This window comes from Medicago truncatula, chromosome 8 (genome assembly GCF_003473485.1).
Source record: "Medicago truncatula cultivar Jemalong A17 chromosome 8, MtrunA17r5.0-ANR, whole genome shotgun sequence".
NCBI lineage: Eukaryota > Viridiplantae > Streptophyta > Magnoliopsida > Fabales > Fabaceae > Medicago > Medicago truncatula.
The window spans coordinates 16827977-16849693 of record NC_053049.1 but is presented as its reverse complement, the minus strand read 5'-3'; the positions used below and the strand labels follow the sequence as shown (position 1 = coordinate 16849693).

General features: G+C 34.4%; 1 protein-coding gene across 1 annotated transcript; it reads left to right on the top strand.

Annotated features, from left to right (window-relative positions):
* Nucleotides 1-1205: 1205 nt before the first annotated feature.
* LOC25501139 (DExH-box ATP-dependent RNA helicase DExH3) lies at nucleotides 1206-20423 on the top strand. The gene is made up of 19 exons (XM_013589744.3): nucleotides 1206-1543; nucleotides 2573-2727; nucleotides 2896-2983; nucleotides 3110-3346; nucleotides 4303-4398; nucleotides 4899-5087; nucleotides 5281-5440; nucleotides 5534-5664; nucleotides 6880-7050; nucleotides 11119-11391; nucleotides 12429-12623; nucleotides 15679-15882; nucleotides 15986-16055; nucleotides 16156-16304; nucleotides 17544-17852; nucleotides 17958-18017; nucleotides 19173-19325; nucleotides 19426-19536; nucleotides 19660-20423. The coding sequence occupies exons 1-19, from the start codon at nucleotides 1322-1324 to the stop codon at nucleotides 20131-20133; spliced, it is 3447 nt and encodes a 1148-aa protein (XP_013445198.1). The 5' UTR covers nucleotides 1206-1321; the 3' UTR covers nucleotides 20134-20423.
* The last annotated feature ends 1294 nt before the right edge of the window (nucleotides 20424-21717 follow it).

The window sequence follows — 21717 nt, the reverse complement described above, 5'->3', positions numbered from 1 at the left end:
GTAACATATCATTAAATTAAATAAAGCAATTATACTTACTACTTTATCGCCCCAAATCTTGCATGTCACGTGTTTACCGAAGTTCGGTAAAAGCGACAACTCATAAGGCACCCTGGAAAGCCATCCGGTTCGATCTCAAACTCCATACCAGGCTCCCCCTGAGCCTCAACCTATTGATGAGGAGGCTGCTCATACTAAGACTTCTCATAATGATACGCCTCCTAATACTGAGGTTGCTCATACTGATACGCCTCCTGATACTGAGGCTGATACGCCTCCTAATACCGAGGCTGATACTCCTCATAATGCTGCTATTGATGTTGATACTAATACTGTGTCGGGTCCACCATCTAGGATGGATCCGTCTGTGACGATGATCCCCCGCAGTATCAACCCTACCAAATCTCGTGCCCCCACCTCTCCCTTGACCAGCCATAGGAGGGCCTAGTGCTTCTTTTTCCCTCCATGCACTACCGGTAGAGGACTCCCTCACTAACCTAAGTCCGTCAGGCCTTTGAGGCCTCTGAAACATATTTGCACAACATTTCAAAAAGTAAAAAATCAATTGGACATTTTCATTCGGACAATTCAACAACAACAGTTAAATTTCGGCAGTGTCATTTCAATCTGTAAACTACCACATTGCAATCAAACTAACTATAATCAACTATAACAAATCAATTTCTAACAAATTCCATCATTAACAATCCAAAAAAGAAAAAAAAATCATTGAGACATTTTATCAAACACCTACAATGCAACTTTCAATCAATTTAAAATTAAACAATTTCAAAAACCTAAAACTACCTCATTGCACTCTAAACAACATCTAAACTACAATTCCTAACTTAATTCATCACTAACAATCCTAAAAACTAGGATAAGCAACACTTACTTGTTGATTTACGTGATTCGACGTTGATTTGGTAGAAGAATTTTTGAATTTGGGATGTTTTGAAACAATGTGTGTTTATATCGTTGTTGCTGTCACTTATGCAGGGGTAAAATTGTCATTTCAGTTGGGAGCAAGCAATTTATGTTGGGTAAATAGCGGATTTCTTTTTCTAATTGAGTTGGGGTGTGGGGTCAATTTTAATGGGTAAATCAAGCGGGCCAACCCACCCTAAAAAAATCCGACCCAATCTCACTCTCCTCGGTTCATATTACAGTAGCTCATATCATTTCATTCACCTTCAAAACAATTCGCGTTTTTCCATTGACGAAACCAAACCAAAGCAAACTCATCGCAGTTACAATCTTCATCTTCCTGAATTCACAGCAACACCACCGCGATGCATCAACCTCACACTTCACAACAACAATGCATATTCCAAAATCCGCAGCATCTTTCCTCATAGGCTGCGCTAAAAACTCTCTACAATTTCGCCACCGCAATTATCGATTTCTCACTTCGACTTCACCGTTGCTCTTACTCTCCACGCGCTTTTCTAAACCGTTTATATCTACGCGCTTCTTCTCTGGATATTATAACGTTGAACAGTTCTCTGATGATGAATATGAATGTGATTTCGAGAATCACCAGGTTTTATTTTCTTTCTCTTACTTAATTTTAATTATTTTTTTTGTTGAATTTAAAGTAAAGTGTAATTTACTAGAATTCAATTGTTACCTTACAAAGTGTTGGATATATTTTCTGCTAATTGTATTATATAAGATATAGAAAAAAGATTTATAATTAATGTTTGAGTATATTTTTTTAGTTTTGATGGAAATATTTTAGGTTTTTAAATGATTTATGTTTACGGTTTGAAATGACAAAATTAGGGAGAGAAATAGAGTTAGCATTTATAGTAAAAAAGATAGTGGAAACTCGGCTTAAGTTGTTTGACAATGTAGAGAGAAGACATGTAGATTCCGTAGTAAGGCGAGTTGATAATATGAAGGGTTCTCGAATCACTGGAGGAAGAGGAAGACCTAGAAAAACTATATGAGAAACTATTAAGAATGATTTAGAGATTATTGAGTTGGATTGAGATATGATGTATAATAGAACGTTATGATGTTGTTTGGTACATGTAGCCGAACCCACTTAGTCAGATAAAGCTTGGTTGTCGTTGTTGATTAATGTTTTAAGTATTTTAAGTGGCATTTGTGATTTTTTTCCCTGAACTTTTCTTAATTGATTGAATTAAACTGATATTGAATTGACAAGAATTCATTGGTTACTGATATATATTTTTTTTTTGTATCATAACACAACATGTTATAGATGTGCGTTTTACAACTGCAACTCTGTAAAGATTGTTTGTTTGGAAATTTTGAATCAAATATGGAGTTAAATTCAATATTCTATCAATCTGTTTTGTAGTAATTATCTTCTGAAATTTGTTATCAACTCTGTCATAAGGCTACTATTTGCGATCTCTGTAGCACCGACACTTTGATCAAAGGCGTGTCCGTGTTTAACGCGACACATGTGATTACATTCAATTCTGTCATTTTCTCAAATTAAAAAATTACTACCGGTGTCAATCTGTCTGTGTCATGAACGTGCTAGTGCTTCATAGTTTGTGATTTCAGTAGTTCTAAGATAATGTAATGGTTATCGTAGGCATCGTCTACCGTGGCCAACGTGGATGAGTGGAAATGGAAACTCAGTATGCTGTTACGGAATGAAAAGGATCAGGAAATTGTATCTAGAGACAAAAGAGATAGGAGAGACTATGAACAAATAGCTAACCTTGCCAAAAGAATGGGACTTTACAGGTAGAAGATACTTATTTTCGTATGCCATATGGAATAAGAAAACAATATCTATTTGCTTGAAGTATCGTCACTTTGATCGACTTTTAATGATTACTTCAATCTTTTAAATGAATCCTTGTTCGTTCTCATCAATCATCGATCAATATTGTCCTTTATCTTAATGTACAGTGAGCTGTTTGGGAAAGTAGTTGTTGCAAGTAAGGTGCCTCTTCCTAACTACCGACCAGATTTGGATGACAAACGTCCACAAAGAGAGGTAATATCTTTGGAGACACGGATTAATTTACAACCCTTTTGTGGGGTTGAATGTTTCAACTAATAGTCTAATACTGAGATTGGTGTCATCCTAGAAATATAATCCTACTCCGTTCCATCATCACAGGTTGTGATTCCACTAAGTTTGCAAAGGAGGGTGGAGGGTTTGGTGCAGGAGTACCTTGATAGACTACAATTAAATTCTGCAAAGACAACAGACTCTCTGGATAATCTGAATTCCACCAATCAGATTAGAGATATAGATATGGATGAAAATGCCAATTCTTTTGTCGATGAATCTGTTATGGAAAAGGTTCTCCAAAAGAGGAGTTTGAGGATGCGTAATATGCAAAGATCTTGGCAGGTTTGTTTTTGTTTGTTTGATTTCTTGATATTTGCTTGTCTATGGTGAAAGCTTACAAATAAAGGGTGGATTTAATGGATGATAAGCAGGTTTCTACACATTATTTATGTGTGAAATAAGCTAACATATTTTTTAAAGGCCCATTTGTTGCATTTTTTGTGTGAAAATATCACCTCCTTCAAAGAATTATATCTTTTACGAGTTTTCATCCCATTTGTTACATATTTTTAAAAGAATGAGAAACTGAAAAAAAACCTAAAAACTGTTTCAAATGAGAAGTTGTTTTAAGTAGCTTCTATTGCAAATCTTTTTCGATAAACGTTATAAAAAATCAATTTTCATTATGTTAACCAAACAAAAACTTACTTCTGTTTGTTACTTTTTTTATTTTATTTAAAAATATCTAAAATTTAATCCGTAAATTATTAAATCTGAAAATCACTTATAATCTGTAACAAATGTTGTTCATAAAAAATCTATACGTATAATTTTAATCAAAATCTAACTAATTTCATAAAAAAATATTGTTCATAATTTACACACTTTAGCGCAATAAAAAGAGTGGACAGACGGGCCGTGCCCGTGTGAACGCTAGTTAATCATAAAGAACATGTCAATGGAGTGCATTACAAGTATGCATCTTTCGATGATAATACAATCTTAGAAATGACTGTTTGCCGAAATTCGTTGAAGATAATGATACAAAATTTATTCAAGTTATCAAACATCCTAAATGCAATAGTGCAAAGAGCGCAGTGTATGAAAGCACACAGGCTTGTATTATTGACATGGCAAAAGCTTGTATTCCTTGCATGTAGCAACTGTGATTTTAGGTATATGAGTAGATTTGACTTGGTTTCTATATGTTCCATTGTGTAGCCTTTATGTATCTCTTACTCTATATTAGTATTTTACAAGAGGAACTCCCTTTATTATTTTCTGGATTCTATATATAGGAATCACCTGAAGGCAAGAAGATGCTGGAATTCCGGAAGTCTTTACCAGCATTTAGGGAGAAGGAAGGTTTACTTCAAGCTATAGCACGTAATCAGGTATGGTTGCTAGTTTTTTTACTTTGTATTATCATTAGATTAGATGTCTGCCAGGTTAGCTACGAGTATGTCTTCAGCATGTTGAGATTGAAAACCAAATTACCTATATTCCCACAATATTTTAAAATTTAGTTATGCATATTAGACAAGAACAGTATCATAACATTAGACTTGGTAAGTTTAAATGTTGTAAAATCTAAGATCAAATAAAATTCTTGCTCACAGTCTACCAAACTAGAAAGGAACATTTGCAACTGAGAAGCAAAAATTCAGATGAACTTGACTGAACTGACGCTTAAAATAACCTAATAGGTCCTAAATATACTACACCCTGTGGAAAAATTGCAATGATATTACATCCCAAAATCAGAATTTATTTTCAATATCTATTTGCTATTTGAGATTGCATTATTATCTTATCATGTTGCATATATAAACAAACAATTTGATTTTGAATTCTTTTATTCATTGATACCTTATCTCTATGAATAATTATCTAGGTAATAGTTATATCTGGAGAGACCGGCTGTGGTAAAACTACTCAACTTCCTCAATATATATTAGAGTCCGAGATAGAGTCCGGCCGTGGGGCATTTTGCAGCATTATTTGCACACAACCTCGAAGGATATCTGCTATGGCAGTTTCTGAGAGAGTTTCAGCAGAGAGAGGAGAGTCTCTGGGAGAAACAGTAAGTCCTCTTTTTCTTGAAATGTACCAAAACAGAAACAAATGTAGTTGTACAGAAAACACGAGTATAAAATACTATTTTTCATTAAGAAAATAAAATATTCATCAATTATATTTTTTGCTTTTCAATGAGATTTTAAAATTGGGAATATCTTTGTTCTTCCTGCTATACCACAACAGAGGTTTTTTGATAGGTTGGCTTCAAAGTTCGGTTAGAAGGAATGAGAGGGAAAAACACCCATCTGTTATTTTGTACCAGTGGTATATTACTCCGAAGGTTGCTGAGTGATCGGAACCTGAGTGGTATAACCCATGTGTTTGTGGATGAAATTCACGAGCGAGGAATGAATGAAGGTATATTCTCTAGTAACACCAGTTTATTGATTGTATAATTCTAAATATTTAACCAAGTAGATATCTTACATAATTGGTTTTTGTGCTTCTTAGACTTCTTACTGATTGTGTTGAAGGATCTTCTTCCACGTCGTCGTGATTTAAGATTGGTATTGATGAGTGCCACTTTGAATGCTGAACTTTTCTCAAATTATTTTGGAGGTGCACCGACATTTCATATCCCGGTAAGGTGGTCCTCTAGTTTTAATTGAGCATTTATTTGTGTCGATAACTGAACTTTATTATTTTATTTTTTTTGAAAACTTGGTATCCGATCCAAGGACCGACTAATCCAAGGGGACCAGTCCCACCGCCCACTTGCAACTGAACTTTATTATTATAATTGTTAAATGTTAAATGCAACTGTATTTTTATTGATATTGAAATTGTTTTGGGTTTCTCAACTGAAACTATTGTATGTGCATTAGTAGGGAAGGTAGAGTGTGATAAGTGAATGGCTATGTCTGCTATATAGTTGTCTTAAACATATTCCATTCTTGATGTAGGGATTATTGTCCGTTAGCTTAGCTTTATAAGACCCACAGCCCCAAACAGGTAGCTTAGTTTCAATTTTATTGGAGGAGGATCAAGGGTTTCACAAACGAATGCTCAAGTGATATAGGGCATTTAAATATTGAACAAGTGAATTGCAGGAAATCAGTTTTTTTCCCCAATCAGGTACTGCAACCAGGCCAGTTTTTTTGTAGTTTGCAAACTTTTTTAGACGCACTCGATCCTTTTGTTTTTCACAAGTTTGCACGGTGATTCTACAAGAGCTGTCCATTTTACATTCTCTGGAAGGAATGTGACCAGAAAAGAATTGTAAATTCGTAGAATCATACATACGGTCTTGAGAGCTGGTTCGTGAGTTTAACAACAATGTGTGAAACCTCTATTACAGAAGAATGAAAGCAGAGTTATAGGACATCCAAATAAGTAACACAGTGAGTGGCTGTGTGAAGCCTGGGTTCAGAACAACAAAGGCAAAAAAAAAATAGAATAATAAAATAGGATGCATTTCATAATTTTCATTTAACAGTGTAAGCATTTTTTATTTTCAGTTTCTCTGATGTAATTGGTAAAAGAAAAGTGAAAAATCAAAAACAAATTGCTAAAACTTGGGATTTGCCTCAGTGATACAGAGAGTGCACGGGTTTATGCATGTATCACCCAATTTAAAGTGTTTTGTAATTCATCATAGGATACCTAACACTGGATTGCCATATTTTATAGAATTGTGCAATACTTGTAATTTTAATATCTCTATCCATTTCAAAATTTAGGAGATTTGGTACACACTTTTAACTGTTCATAACGTGACTATATCTGTTTATATAAGCTGCTTTTGTATTGTTTATTTACGAAACAAGGCATTTTGAATGCATTTATTTGTTGTCCAGGGTTTCACCTATCCCGTAAGAGCTCACTTTTTAGAAGATGTTTTGGAAATGACTGGATATAAGGTGACATCTTTCAACCAAGTTGATGATTATGGTCAAGATAAACTGTGGAAAACACAAAAGCAGCTTGCACCACGAAAGAGGAAAAACCAGATCACTGCTCTTGTTGAGGTATGTAGCTGGCTTAAAAGTTTGGTGTTTCTGCATTCCTAGGAGTTGCACATGGGTAGTCTGAAAGTTTTAGTAAAAATCCACATATTGAAAGTGTTGAACAAGATCCAATGATGCTTTAATACTGATGTTGTAAACATGATAAACCTCATTGAACCATTACCAAGGTATATTAGAATTAGAGGGACAATGGATGTTCACAAAGAAAGAAAACACTCATGATAGTCCCATCTCCCAACAATTTCCATTCCTACTTTTTTTACTCTTTTCTCCCCCTTGTTATGGGTCAGGTATCCTGAGATTTCTTCTCTTGGTAGGGTACCCCGGTAAATGACCCAGGGTTCTTCTCTTGGAAGATACTCCCCTGTTAAACCTGGAGGGCTCTTCTGGGATGGAGTGTTCCTTTGACTCAATTTTGAAAGTTATACGACGAAGCAAGAGTCACAATAGTAATAATTGTCCAAGGTCTCAATTAGACATGGTACATAAAGGGGATCTATAACTAGTAATAATTGTCCGAAGTCTCAATAAGACATGGTACATAAAGGGGATCTATAACTGAACTCAATTCCTTGATAAATCTTAATTAGATACACTTTAATGAGCTAAATAATATGAACAGTAGTGATTTATTAATTGGAAATTATATAGACTATTGCATTTGCACTTGAATGCTAATTATTGATAGTTAGAAAAAACAAAATCAAATATGTCCTACTGATTCAAACTATTGTAGCGATGCTAACAAAAGAAGAAAATAAAATTATGAAATATCCTATCCTAAAATAGTGCTATTCACACTTCTTTACAACACTCCCACAAGTTGGTAAGCAGAGGTAATTCATTCCCAATATTAAGTTCTTGAATCCTCTTAGTTACAACTTACAAGCCCCTAGTTAGTATATAACAGTAGTTGGTGCTTGAAAATAATATAAGCAGTTGTTATCAAACAACTATCCGACTTCCTTTTAATATTGCATGGACCTATCTCAATCTGTTTTGTCTTCTCATGCCAAATTAGATAGTTGGGACTACGGAATATTTCCTTTGAGTGATGAATATACCTATTGCGTTGTGAGGAGAGAAAAAAAATCAGAGAATGGACAAGAATCTTGATGATTAATTTCTACTAATCAGCTCAGTCATTCTGATACAAGAATATTATAGTGCAAAAGCTTCTAGATTACACAAAAATAGAATAGCAGTCACTACTAACTAGCTACTTGACAGTCATGCTGTTGGAAAATATCCCAATATTTAGTTTCCTATTTTTGGCTTAGAGTGCGCTTTGCACCTACAAAACAGCCAATACCTTGTTTAGAGTTGGCTGACTCAATCCCACAAAAGTACTCACAAGGTCCTTTTTCAAATTCAACAACCAATTTCTCCTTGAATAGTTGACTCATGTGAATTATCACATATTAAAATGATATTATCAGCACATGAAGCACGGACACTCCTCGGATTAGGGGTGTCCCGGTGTTGGGCACATGTTGGTGTGCGACATTGACACATATGATTGCATTGAATTACGTGATTTTCTCAAATTATTACCGGTATCGGCTTGTCCATGTCCCGTCCGTATCCATGTTTCATAGATCAATATACACAAATATTACAATTAGTATACCTTGACTCTGTCTATATCCTCGGGATATCAATGTTCTTGTGAATCTCTCAAACAAAACATAGATTGCTGCATTAACCCAAACAAGGCTTCCTTAACGTGCAATGCCTATCTTGTTTCCCCCTTACTGCTCCATGTCTAAGGGAATCTTTGTATGCACCTCCTCTAAATATCCATGTAGAAATGAATATGTTACACTGATATCAAATTGGTGTGGTTATCATCTAAGTGAGTAGCAAGTGTAATAAGCTTCACACCACGATCATCTTTACTATTAAGAATGATGTCTCATAACCATAGTTAGTACCACATATTGGTGCCGTTCATCAGAAAATACTGTTCATTCCGGTTGAAATGCTCACTTCGCAGTACTTTTCATTGCGTTGGTTTGTTCATTATCATACATATATATATATATATATTATTTGATACAAGGTCTAAATAATGCCTCTTTCTTAGTTTTAAAACTGGTCCAAAAGGCTCCCTAACCCTTTTTCGAAGAAATTTGAGCAAGATTTTAAGGCAAGTCCATTCTGGTGGAACTCAATTTCACTTAAATTTAACAACCTTTGTATTCATGAAATTCTATCTGTTAACACTTTTGCAATTGATTTCCAATACATCACTAAATGAAAAAGAAAATTGACATATGTGAACTAAAAACAACTGCTATAAATATATCAGGTTCACCTCCATGAGGGAAACGCTAAATTCTATGTTTTGCACGTCTTCTGCTATTACCATATATAACAAGTAGCCTTGATGGCGAGGGTGCTTATAGGCCAATAGATTATGGAATATCAAGATTTCTCTTTTTTGCATGTGTTCTACTACTAACACCGTCTATATCGACTAGTCTTGACGATGAAACATGTAAAGGTGCTGGCAAGCTAATAGATTCTGAAATATCAAGTTTTCTTCTTTTGCGACGTATTCAACTACTAACACCATCTATATCAACTAGTATTGATGACAGAACATGTGGAAGTGTTTGTAGGCCAATAGATTCTGAAATATCAAGATTACTCTGTTTGCCAAGTGTTCTTCTACCACCATAAACAGGTGAGAGTTAGATTCCGGAATATCAAGATTTCTCTGTTCTCCATGTGTTAAACTATCACAATCTATACGAAAAGGTAAGGGTGTTGGTAGAACACATGGAGAACAGATAAATCTCGATATTCCAAAATCTATTGGCCTGCTAGCACCCTCACATGTTTTATCATCAAGGCTAATTGATATAGACGGTGGCAAAAGAACTCATGAAAAACATAGTAATCTTGATATTTTAGAATCTATTGGCATGTAAACACCTCACATGTTCCATCATCGATGTTAGTTGATATAGACGGTGTTAGTAGTACAACACGTGACAAATGGAGAAAACTTGATATTTCAGAATCTATTGGCCTAGAAGCACCTTCACATGTTTTATCACCAACGCTAGCTGATATAGACTGTGTTAGCAGTAGAACACATGCAAAAAGGAGAATTCTTGATATTCTAGAATCTATTGGTCTACCATCACCCTCACAATCCAAGCTAGTTGATATAGATTGTAATAGCAGAAGACGTGCAAAACGTAGAATTTAGCGTACGGAGGTGAACCCGATATATTTATTGCAATTGTTTTTAGTTCCACATATGTCAGATGGAGGATTAGTTCAAGAATATTGAGAGGCTGATGGATAGGTACAAGACAAGATTGGTTGCCAAAGGATTCGCTCAAACTTTTGGAGTAGATAATTCAGACACATTTTCTCATGTTGCAAAAATAAATACTGTTAGGGTGATATTATCTTTAGCATCTAACTACAATTGGAACTTAAACCAATTTGATGTTAAAACACTTTCCTTCTTGGAGATCTGGAAGAAGAGATATACATGGATCCACCCCCTGGATACCATTGATGTACTGTCAACACCGTGTGCAAGTTAAAAAAGACTTCATATGGGCTAAAGCAATCACCACGAGCATGTTTTGGGAGATTCACTAAAGTTATGGTATGCTTGGGATTTAAACAAAGCCTAGGAGTGCTGTAAATAATGATGTTTTACTATTATTATTAATAATTTGTAATTGGCCCATTAGTCATTAGTCAGGACCATTAGGTTAGAATAGCCTTTATAAACACATATTAGTGGTTGTACATTATTTATCTCTGAAATATAATATTCAGTTTTCACAATGATTAATGAGATGAGGCATTCCATTGAGCATAATTAACCATGTGTCTGAACTGCGTTAACCATAAAAATTGTTGTCATCAATTATTGTCCCGTTTTGTGTCAAAATAACACAATTCATTCTATAATTTGTGGTAATTTCTAAAATCAAAGGAAGCATCTTGATATTCCCTGTTTGATTTATAAACTGAAAATGGATTCTTTTAACTGCATTATGCTGACAAGGAATTTTTCACTTTCCTACTTTCGAATAGGATTCCCTTTCTAAATCAAGCTTTGAGAACTATAGTCCCAAGACACGCGACTCGTTATCTTCCTGGGCACCTGACTGCATAGGATTTAATCTCATTGAGGCTGTTCTATGCCATATATGTCGGAAGGAACGACCAGGGGCCGTCTTAGTATTTATGACTGGGTGGGAAGATATAAGCTGTTTAAGAGATCAGCTTAAAGCACATCCTCTTTTAGGAGATCCCAATAGGGTTCTGCTTCAAACATGCCATGGTTCAATGGCAACTTCTGAACAGGTTGGTCATTTTCTTGGTTAATTTTTTTTATTTATGGGTGTTCCATAACATTATAATGTACTCCAAACCTTTGATGTAAACCTGTTGTGCCTTTTTGCTTGCAACAAATTGAAACAAGTCATGTAATTAGATCAATTTATGTTTTTATTTTTATTTTTTATTGAAACTGATTTTATAGAATACTAATGAATTTGATTTTTTAATTAGCATGCTTTTGATATATTTAGCAATAAAAAATCTGTTGGTCAGTATAGCTTAAGACACTTATGTATAGCCGTTTCTCGTTCCGTAACAAAATATTCTCATTGTTGCATGTTTCTCCTTTGCTTGGTGTTCTCCAGTTATCTTAAAAGGGCATAGTGGTTGAATCATATAAAAAGAAAGAAATTGAAATTTCGACAGGAAAGATACAAGTAAATGCTAAAGAATAAAGAATATTGATTGCTTAATATAGCTTTTATGTTATCACCTATATATTTATGTTTATGAGATGCTTTTTAATATGTCATATGTTTGACTGATATAGGATGCAATGCAGCTAAATTTTGTTGGTATTCCATTGTCACATCTCATTTTTTTGGATACAAAATTATTTTACTAGAAAGAAAATAGATGGCACCATTACTGGAAGGATAAAGTAGTGATGAAACAACAAATATAAATGAGTATCCCATTATGATTTATCATGGATTCAAAACTAATCTTGCTATAGATTTTCAGGGATGCCTTAGCCTCTGTCTTTATTCATTCTTTTGTTCTGAATAAAAAACCATCTTTCCTTTTTCTTGACACAAATAAAAATCTCTTCAATAAGCTTTTTTTCAATAATATTTAAAGGTAGTTAATAGTAGACAATACCATAGTTAAACTTTTACTCCTACCGAGACTGGGGGTTCCATAATGATGGTAGAATTTTATTTTCATGTTCAATTTCTAAGACCAGTGATGATTATATCTTTTCTTGTGTTACTTAATTTGAATCTATCTTAGTGTGTTTAGATAAATCATTTATTATTTTTGCTTTATATTCTTTGTAGAAACTCATATTTGATAAACCTCCTCCAAATGTAAGGAAAATTGTACTTGCGACAAATATGGCAGAGGCAAGTATTACGATCAATGACGTTGTTTTTGTCATAGACTGTGGAAAAGCAAAAGAGACCACTTATGATGCTTTGAATAACACACCATGTCTGCTACCTTCTTGGATTTCACAAGCATCTGCACGGCAGGCAAGTTTTCATATCATAATCTTCCTGTCTTATATTTACTTGTAAATTTTCTAGTGATCACAATCACACGGCTGCATTTGTTTACATCATATGAGGTTGTGGTTCAAAGAACTTTTCTACTTGAATTGTCTTGTCAAATTTGTTTGTACGGCTCTATTTACCTTCTTTTTTTTTTTTAGTAGAAGATGTAGGGGGTATTTTTTAGTATCGCGAGGAATTGACTAGCTTTATTTAATTGATTATTTTTCTTTTCTAAGAAAGATCTCTCTGCTTTCTAGCTTTTTTCAATCATCTTTTCTTTATGGTGGTTTCCATCATAGAGTAATGCTAGCAACACTCTCTTTTGAACACTCTCTCTAATACTCACTCTCTTATTGGTTTAAATCATTGTGAGTCTACACTTTGAAAATTGAACCCCCACAAAGTGATGGGACATAAAATGATTTTATCCAATAAATCAGTGAGTGCTAGATAGAGTGTTGAAAAGTGAGTGTTGCTAGCATTCCTCTCCATCATAAAATAGATGAAGCTATATGCGATTATAAAACCCACCCATAATAGGAAACAAAATCAGCCATGTTAGGTGCAGAGCATCACAGATTCATTTTCTGGGTACATTTTAGATGGAGATGTTCCATCAGTATATAGCAAAATGATTGATGTAGTTAGTTCCAACAATTGCTTGGTCAAATGGGCAATGCCTAACCAAGAGTTGAGGGTAATGAAATGTATAGACTGCTAAGATTCCACAAAAGGTGGCACTTTTTGATCAAATATTAAGGAGATCAAAGGAATATGTTATTTGTGGCAACTTTCTTTTAACTTCTCTTCTTCTGTCTTCCTATGTAATTATATTTCTTTTTCTGTTCCACTCCAAAAGATTAAATATTGTCCAATTCTTTCCTGTCATATTTGTTTCATGAGTCCTAGAAGTTCACATACTTATTCTGATCCATTTTCACGTTATATAATGGCCTAGAGTATGTGGTGTAAGTTATTTCCTTGGCGTAATAGTAGTTTTAGCCCCCTAAGAAAAAAAAACTACAAAACCGCCCCCTAAGTTTTGCATCTGTGCCAGTTTTGCCCCCAAGGCCAATTTTGACTTAGTCTACGCTGACGTGGCACCCCAAGTGAGGTGCCACGTGTTATTTTTTTTATTTTATTTTTTACCAAAAATTGGCCTTGGCTTAGGGGGCGGTTTTGTAGTTTTTTTTCTTAGGGGACCAAAATTGCAACTTCGTGAAAGTTAGGGGGTGAAAACTGCTATCAAGCCTATTTCCTTTTACCATGAAATTGTTGGAACTTCGTTTATTTTTTTTATTTTTTGAAGAAGCCAAATTTCCACAAAGAAATTGGCACCGGGGAAAATTGTAGGAACTAATATCTGTTGGTCGTTTTTCCCTCAATCTGTAGTGTAATGTTTATTCCAAATGGAAAGAAGGTAGGCTTCAAGATAGCTATTGCCGTTAAGATTTTTTTTTTTTTTTTTTTTTTTTGCAGTTTGGTTTGAAATAAATCCATTAGTTTGATGTACCACAGTCTACCTTTTCTAGTGATATAGGTCAACCCAATTTTTCCCTTTTCACAAATAAGCTTCCTGGAAATTTCGATTCCTCCAATTTTTCCCGGAACCTGTACAATAAGAATCTTCAAGGGTGATGTCTTTGTTAACCTTGCTTAAAGTTGATTGTTTGAGAGCAGATTTCAAAGGTATTGAGCTGAAAGTTCTTTCTTTTCTCAATGTCATGAGATTGGCTTGAGCTTTGAATCTTTTACTAATTCTAAGGTCCTGTTTGGCCTGCCTTTTTATTGACTTATCTTCTACTTCAAAGTTGAAGCAGGGCCAAACAACATTTATATTAAGTTCCTCAATTAAAAAGTGACTTTTTTATAAAGAAGAAAAATAAGAAAATAGGACTTTTAAATAAGTTGATGAGACTTACTTCTACCTGGCACGCGTGACTTATTTTCCCTGCTCCACCCTTCGAATCCCAATGAGTACATATTTTATGTTACATTTTTAATTTTTCTGACATTTTTATTTTGAGAGCAATTTTTCTGAAGTTGTTTCTTACCGTTAAATTGGTTTTGTTGACGTCATGTTCTCTTAAACTCAATTTTGTTTACCGAGTCATGTGCTCTTCAATTGATATGTATTGTTTTTTTTACCGCATTTTTTTTGTTAATTAATTTCTATAATTTGTTTATTTAAAAATTGGTTATCTTTTTATTAAACATCTAAAATATACTATTCACAATTTGGTATCGTGGTACTTTTTACTAGCAATGGTATATTAGTATTTAAATAATATTTTCTAACGATATCATTAACATTTGATTCTGACTTTTAAAAAAAATTATGATGTAAATTTACAGGTCCATTATTTATATACTTAATCAATGTGTATTTTTCTTTAATGAAATAAGAATTATTATTATTCTCTCTTTCAAAAAAAAAAAGAATTATTATTATTCAGGCCTTTTAATATAATTTACATTCTCGTTATGATTTCTCGTTTCTAAATTTTTGTTTCATTTTAAAAATATTTATTTGTTGTAATATATAATAAAATGTGAAATTTCTTAAAATAAATTCATTTTATTTGAAAATATTATCAAACACTTTATTTGGTATAAAACATAAAACTTATTGGTATAAAAAAAAAATTATCAAACATGTTGACATAAAAAATATTTTGAAATGAAAAGCAACATTTACCAAACAACTTTTAACTTCATTTTTAAAGCTAATAATTTTAAATTTAAGTTTAAAGTTGCTTCTTTGTCTGAAAAAAGTTAGGCCAAACGCACGTGTCTTTAGATCTTTAAGCTTTTACTTAATCTAGATTTTCTCCGTTTTGTATTTCTCATTTTCTGTGTCATTTTATTCTAGAATTGTTTTATGCTGAAATTGTGTTATTTGAAAATTTTAGGTTGCCTTGAATAGCTTTTGTTTCTTTTTTATGCTGCATGTTCAAACAGCATTCTTATTTTATACTTTACATCTAAACATGAAAGTAATTGTCTTTTCTTGTGTTGGCTACTTTATTTGCAGAGAAGAGGTAGGGCTGGTCGTGTACAGCCAGGAGAATGCTACCACCTTTACCCCAAATGTGTTTATGAAGCCTTTTCTGAATATCAACTTCCTGAACTTTTGAGAACACCCTTGAATTCTCTTTGCTTGCAAATAAAAAGTTTGCAGGTTGAGAGCATTGGAGAATTCCTATCATCAGCTTTGCAGGCACCAAAGCCACGTACCGTAAGTATCACTGCTCTTTAATTGTATATTTCATGTTTTTGAGACCTTGTTATTGGTTAGACTTTTTGTAATTATACCATATCTACACAATATAATGGAACAGGTCCAAAATGCTATTGATTTTCTCACGATGATTGGAGCATTAGATGAAAAAGAAAATCTTACCAATCTTGGTGAGTCTGTTTTCCTGTCCAGTTGGTTGTTTAAGAGTCTGTCACTATTTTCTTTTGTTATTGTTGATTCCTTGATTTGTTTTCATTTACTATCAATCAGGGAAGTTTCTCTCGATACTTCCTGTAGATCCCAAGCTGGGAAAAATGCTGATAATGGGAGCTATATTTCGGTGCTTTGATCCTGTTCTTACAATAGTTGCTGGCCTTAGTGTCAGGGATCCTTTCCTTTTGCCCCAAGACAAGAAAGATGTAAGTCAGCTTATCATCCTTTTGGCACCAAATGTGATTGAAAAACCTTTTACTGAAGAATGGCTATTCTCATCTTTAACAGGATTGTTATCGTAACAGTGTCATCATTATGTCTTTGAAAACTTTATTTGTGTAGTGTCAGGTTTCAAGATTTCTAGAATTGAAAATAAAATAAAATGTCTTCTCATCAATATATAATGTAATGTATTAGAAAATGTACTTGTTACTGATATTGAAATAAATGTGGACTTTCAGTCTAGTAACTTCTAGTTTTGTGTTCTTCTTCCTTTTATTTAGTGTGTATATGCCAATTTGGTTTAGGTATGTACACTAGTCCTACATTTGATTTCCTTTTCATCCTGGTATTTGATATTGTGCTGCTTCCTGTGTTCTATAATGGCAATAATCTTTTTAGGATCTAGTATAAGAGGGTGTTTTAAGTAATCAGTAGGTAGTTTTTTTTTTTTGAAACAGCAAATTTTATTAAGCTATACCCGCACAAGACACATATGGTATGCATAGCAACAAAAATACAATAGGTGCCGGATATAAGCGGAACACCAAAACCCACCAACCTCCTATCAAGAAAAAGGCAAAAAACCACTCCTGGAGATGACAAAAGCTTTGGCCCTGCAATCCAATTAAGGCTCCAAATTTCAGAGGCATGGCTATGGCCCATTTCTTTGATAGGAACCAATAGATCCTACTAACGAAATAATAGTAACACAACCAATAAGGAAAAAAGGGGTGCTTTATTGATACGAATGAAAATAGTAAAATAGTAGAAGAGAGAGTTCTCTAACTACTCCCAGAGCAAAGCTCCGACATAACTCAGAGGAATCCTACTCTGGCCCTAAACAGAAAACCTATTCCGTCCTATTCTGAACTCCAAAGAATTCCTCTTTATATACAAATAAAGAGAACATTCTAGTATTTAACCCTAATGAGTCTCTTATTATTATATCATAATCCTAATGGGCCACTTACTAATAATCTACTTAAACCTAATTAATTACCTATTGATTACTTAAAACACTCTCTTATACTAGATCCTAACAAATCTGGTCTGATAGTGCATCATTGATGAGTATCCAGTCTTTGGACTTGATCACCTTTTGGGTTGCATGCCATGCATATTTTTCCTAGTCTGAGATTACTACTTGGACCAAGAGCACCGATAAAAAAAATTAAGTTTAACACTGTTACAGAAAACTAATTATCTTTTGCATTTGTGTTCAGTTAGCAGGGACTGCAAAGTCTAGGTTTTCTGCTAAAGATTACAGTGATCATATGGCTCTTGTTCGAGCATATGAAGGATGGAAAGATGCTGAAAGAGAGGGATCAGCTTATGAATACTGCTGGAGAAATTTTCTCTCCGCCCAAACTCTTCAGGCAATTCATTCACTTCGGAAACAGTTCAGCTTTATCTTGAAAGAAGCTGGCTTGGTAGATACAGATGCAAGCATTAATAATAAATTGAGTCATAATCAATCTCTTGTACGTGCTGTCATATGTTCTGGACTCTTTCCTGGCATAGCATCGGTTGTGGTGAGCTATTTATTTCTTATAATTTTATTTTAGTAGCTACGATTCTTATCTTACTAGTTGAGCCTTCATTATTTTTGTTAATCATTTATTTCTTCTTATCTACAGCACAGGGAGACATCCATGTCATTTAAGACAATGGACGATGGCCAGGTTTTATTATATGCAGTAAGTGACATTATCTTCATAGAATTTCTTCATCTATCTTGTGTTATAAATATCCATTTTGCATTTCAGATTATTCTTGAGCATCTAAATTTTTGCCTGAAACTGAATACTGAACTGTGTACTCTACTTTATTCTGTTTCTATTACATGAAAATCATATAGTAAATACAGTGGCGGATCTTGAGTTAATTTTGTTGGGGGTACCAAAATTGTATATAACATAAATTATTAAACAGTTTCATGAAAAAACAATGAGTAACCAACAGTCTAGTGGTTGTTCACTTTTGATTATAGTCTGGGGGAGCTGGTTCGATTCCCCACGGGTACTTTTTTTGAATAAAATATAAAAATTACAGTAGACATATTAAAAAACTAGACGGAGGCAGGACTCGAACCTGCGCAATTTCGCTGAAAGTTTGGCACCCCTTCCATTGCAACCAAGGGAAATTTGTGATATATCTATGCCTAATATCATATATATATAGCAATCTTGGGGGATGCCATGGCACCTATGGGTCTCCAAAGAGATCCGCCCCCGAGTATACATATATACAAAGTGACTAAAATGAGAAACCCCTCGAGTTAAGAGATTGAAATACGTAATTGGTAAATCCTTTCCAATCTATCTGAGGAAAATATGAAACGTGTCTGAGAATAAAAGGAACTGAATAATAACAACTGATTACGATCAGCGCTGCGTAACAGAAAAATAAAATTATGGTCAGCACTCTACCGAGGTTGGAACATGTATGTAGCAAACTTGTTAGAGATAAATTTTACCCTACGACACCTTAAAGACTGAAGTGAAGACATAACTGATCCTTGGAGCTCACGGTAGAAGTCACGATGGCACTTGAAAGAATATTTTTTAACCTCAGCAGCTTCCTTTGCTGTGCAGTTTTTGTTGGTACATCACAGTTAAAAAAAAATGCAGTTTGAAATAGTAAAGACGGTATGTATGCATTTTATGTAGTCGGAACAGATTCCTTGGATATACGTGATTGTGTATGCATTAGTTTGAGAGGCAAAGCTGCAAAACCATTGGACAATTTTATTTCAGCTAACAGAGATATTTTATATTTTGAGATGAATTTTGTCTGCCCCCATATTATTCCTGTTCTTCATATATGATTTTTTTTTTTATGATTTTATCCAGAATTCAGTGAATGCAAGGTACCAGACTATTCCCTACCCATGGTTGGTTTTTGGGGAGAAAGTAAAGGTCAATGCTGTTTTCATCCGCGATTCCACTGGTGTGTCTGATTCAATACTTATCCTATTTGGTGGTGCTTTAAGTAATGGGATACAGGTGATTTCTTTGTATATATTTTTCTTCCATTAGAAAGATAAGGATCCAAATATTTCAGTACAATAACTTGCCCTTGTTTTTTCCTCCCTGATGGGTTTAGGCCGGGCATCTGAAAATGTTAGATGGATATGTTGACTTCTTTCTGGATCCTAATTTAGCTGACTGCTATTTGAAGCTTAAGGACGAACTTGATAAGCTTATCCAAAAGAAGGTTTGCATATTTTTGTTGTTGTAATTGTATTCCTTCTTTCTTCTTCAAAAAAAAAATTGTATTCCTTCTTTACTTGTCAATACAAAACAATGCTGAATGATAATGGATTTTATAATAATGCAGCTAGAAGATCCAGGCATTGACATTCACAAGGAAGGGAAGTATTTGATGCTTGCTGTTCAAGAATTGGTTTCAGGGGATCAGTGTGAAGGAAGATTTGTGTTTGGTCGTGACAGCCGGAAGCCTAAGGCCTCTAACGACGAGAATAAATTCACTAAAGATGGAACAAACCCCAAGAGCTTGCTGCAAACACTTTTGATGCGAGCAGGGCACTCCGCACCAAAATATAAAACAAAACATCTGAAGACAAATGAGTTCAGGGCATTGGTAGAGTTTAAAGGAATGCAATTTGTTGGCAAACCGAAAAGGAATAAGCAACTTGCAGAAAGGGATGCAGCTATAGAGGCATTAGCTTGGTTAACTCACACCTCTGACAATGCTCAGCCTGAAGACGATAAATCTCCTCCTGATGTCACTGACAACATGTTAAAACTCCTAGGGAAGCGTAGAAAATCATCGAAACGACGTTCTGATTGAATTATTATCAATTGATCGTTTTTTAGGTTAGTTTACCCATTCTGGTGTCCTACATGAGTTTCTCCTAGGCATTATTTAGTGGCTCCTGATTTCGTTATTCTCATTTTCTCCCTTTTTTGAATTTGAAAGGGCATCCAGTTTTGGCATTTGGTTTGCACTTGAAAGGTTGATTGAATGAATATCTTAGTCGTCTCCTTCAAGCCAAATCCAAAATATTTTGTAACCATTATGTACACTAATGTTTATATTTTTTATTTATATATGGTAGGTACAGTTTTGGCAGTTACTTATATAATTTGTACCGGGTCATCATCTTATAGATGCAATAAGTCGTCTCCCTTTTTTGTTTAATATTGCTAGATGAGATATGTAACATCTGTTTTGTACTGGGTAATATTGAGTCAAGAAAACAAAGACATAAAATGATGAAATAACCTCTAAAAAAATGATAAAAGAAATTGAAAAAAAAAATGTTGGTTCAATTTTTAGTGAACTCTCCAATTGTTTCGAATGCGACCAGACCTCACAATAGTTTTGTGCTATGCTGCTCTGATAAGTCAGCTAGCATGAACCAAGGTAACTTGTGCTTCGACATCAAAGAATGCTGTAACTCTACGGTCCGATGACATCAAAGCATGCAAAATTTTTTAGAGAAACTAAAAGTTGAAGGAAAATTTTAGAGGGATTAAAACGAAAAGTTAATATATTTATAGGGACCAAAAACATATTTAACCCTTAATCTTATTCTTTCAAATAATATAACCTATGTGGGCCATTTAATAATTATAAACAAACAAAAATTGTACATAAGCGTATCAATTGACAACTGCTTTCCCAATTCCATTTCGCATGGCATCGTTTAATTGATTTCTTGTCTTTACATTGCACATTGAATTGAAGTAGCAGAGGAGGGATTAAATTACATCAAAATAATATTACATCAAAATCGTTTTACTTGATTCATATTTGTCAATACATTTATGCACAATTTGGTAAAATAAAATACATAAGTTGATTTAAAAATATGGTGAGGAGGGGGGCCGGCTGAAGGAGGGGGTAGATTTGGTTCGCCTTGGTGGCGGATGCTTTGTAATATCCGCGGGGGGGGTTGGAGAGGGTGCAGGAAATTGGTTTGAAGGTAATGTCCGTCGGGTTGTGGGAGATGGTTCTACTACCTTATTTTGGTTTGATAAATGGGTTGGAGAAATGCCTTTGCGATTTAAATTTCCTCGACTTTTTGACTTGGCTGTAAATAAGGAGTGTATGGTGGCGGAGATGGAGAGGGAGGGGTGGGAGGTGGATGGTCGGGCGTGGTTGTGGAGACGTCGTCTGTTTGCTTGGGAGGAGGAGTGTGTGCGGGAGTGCTCCATATTATTACATAACGTTGTTTTGCAGGTTAATGTTACCGATAAATGGTGTTGGGCACTTGATACTACTCATGGTTACACTGTACGAGAGGCGTATCGATTTGTTGCTAATAATGGTCATCAGGTGGATAGGAGCTTCGTTGACAATGTGTGGCATAAGTCTATTCCGACAAAGGTTTCGTTGTTTGTTTGGAGTTTGCTTCGTAATCGACTTCCG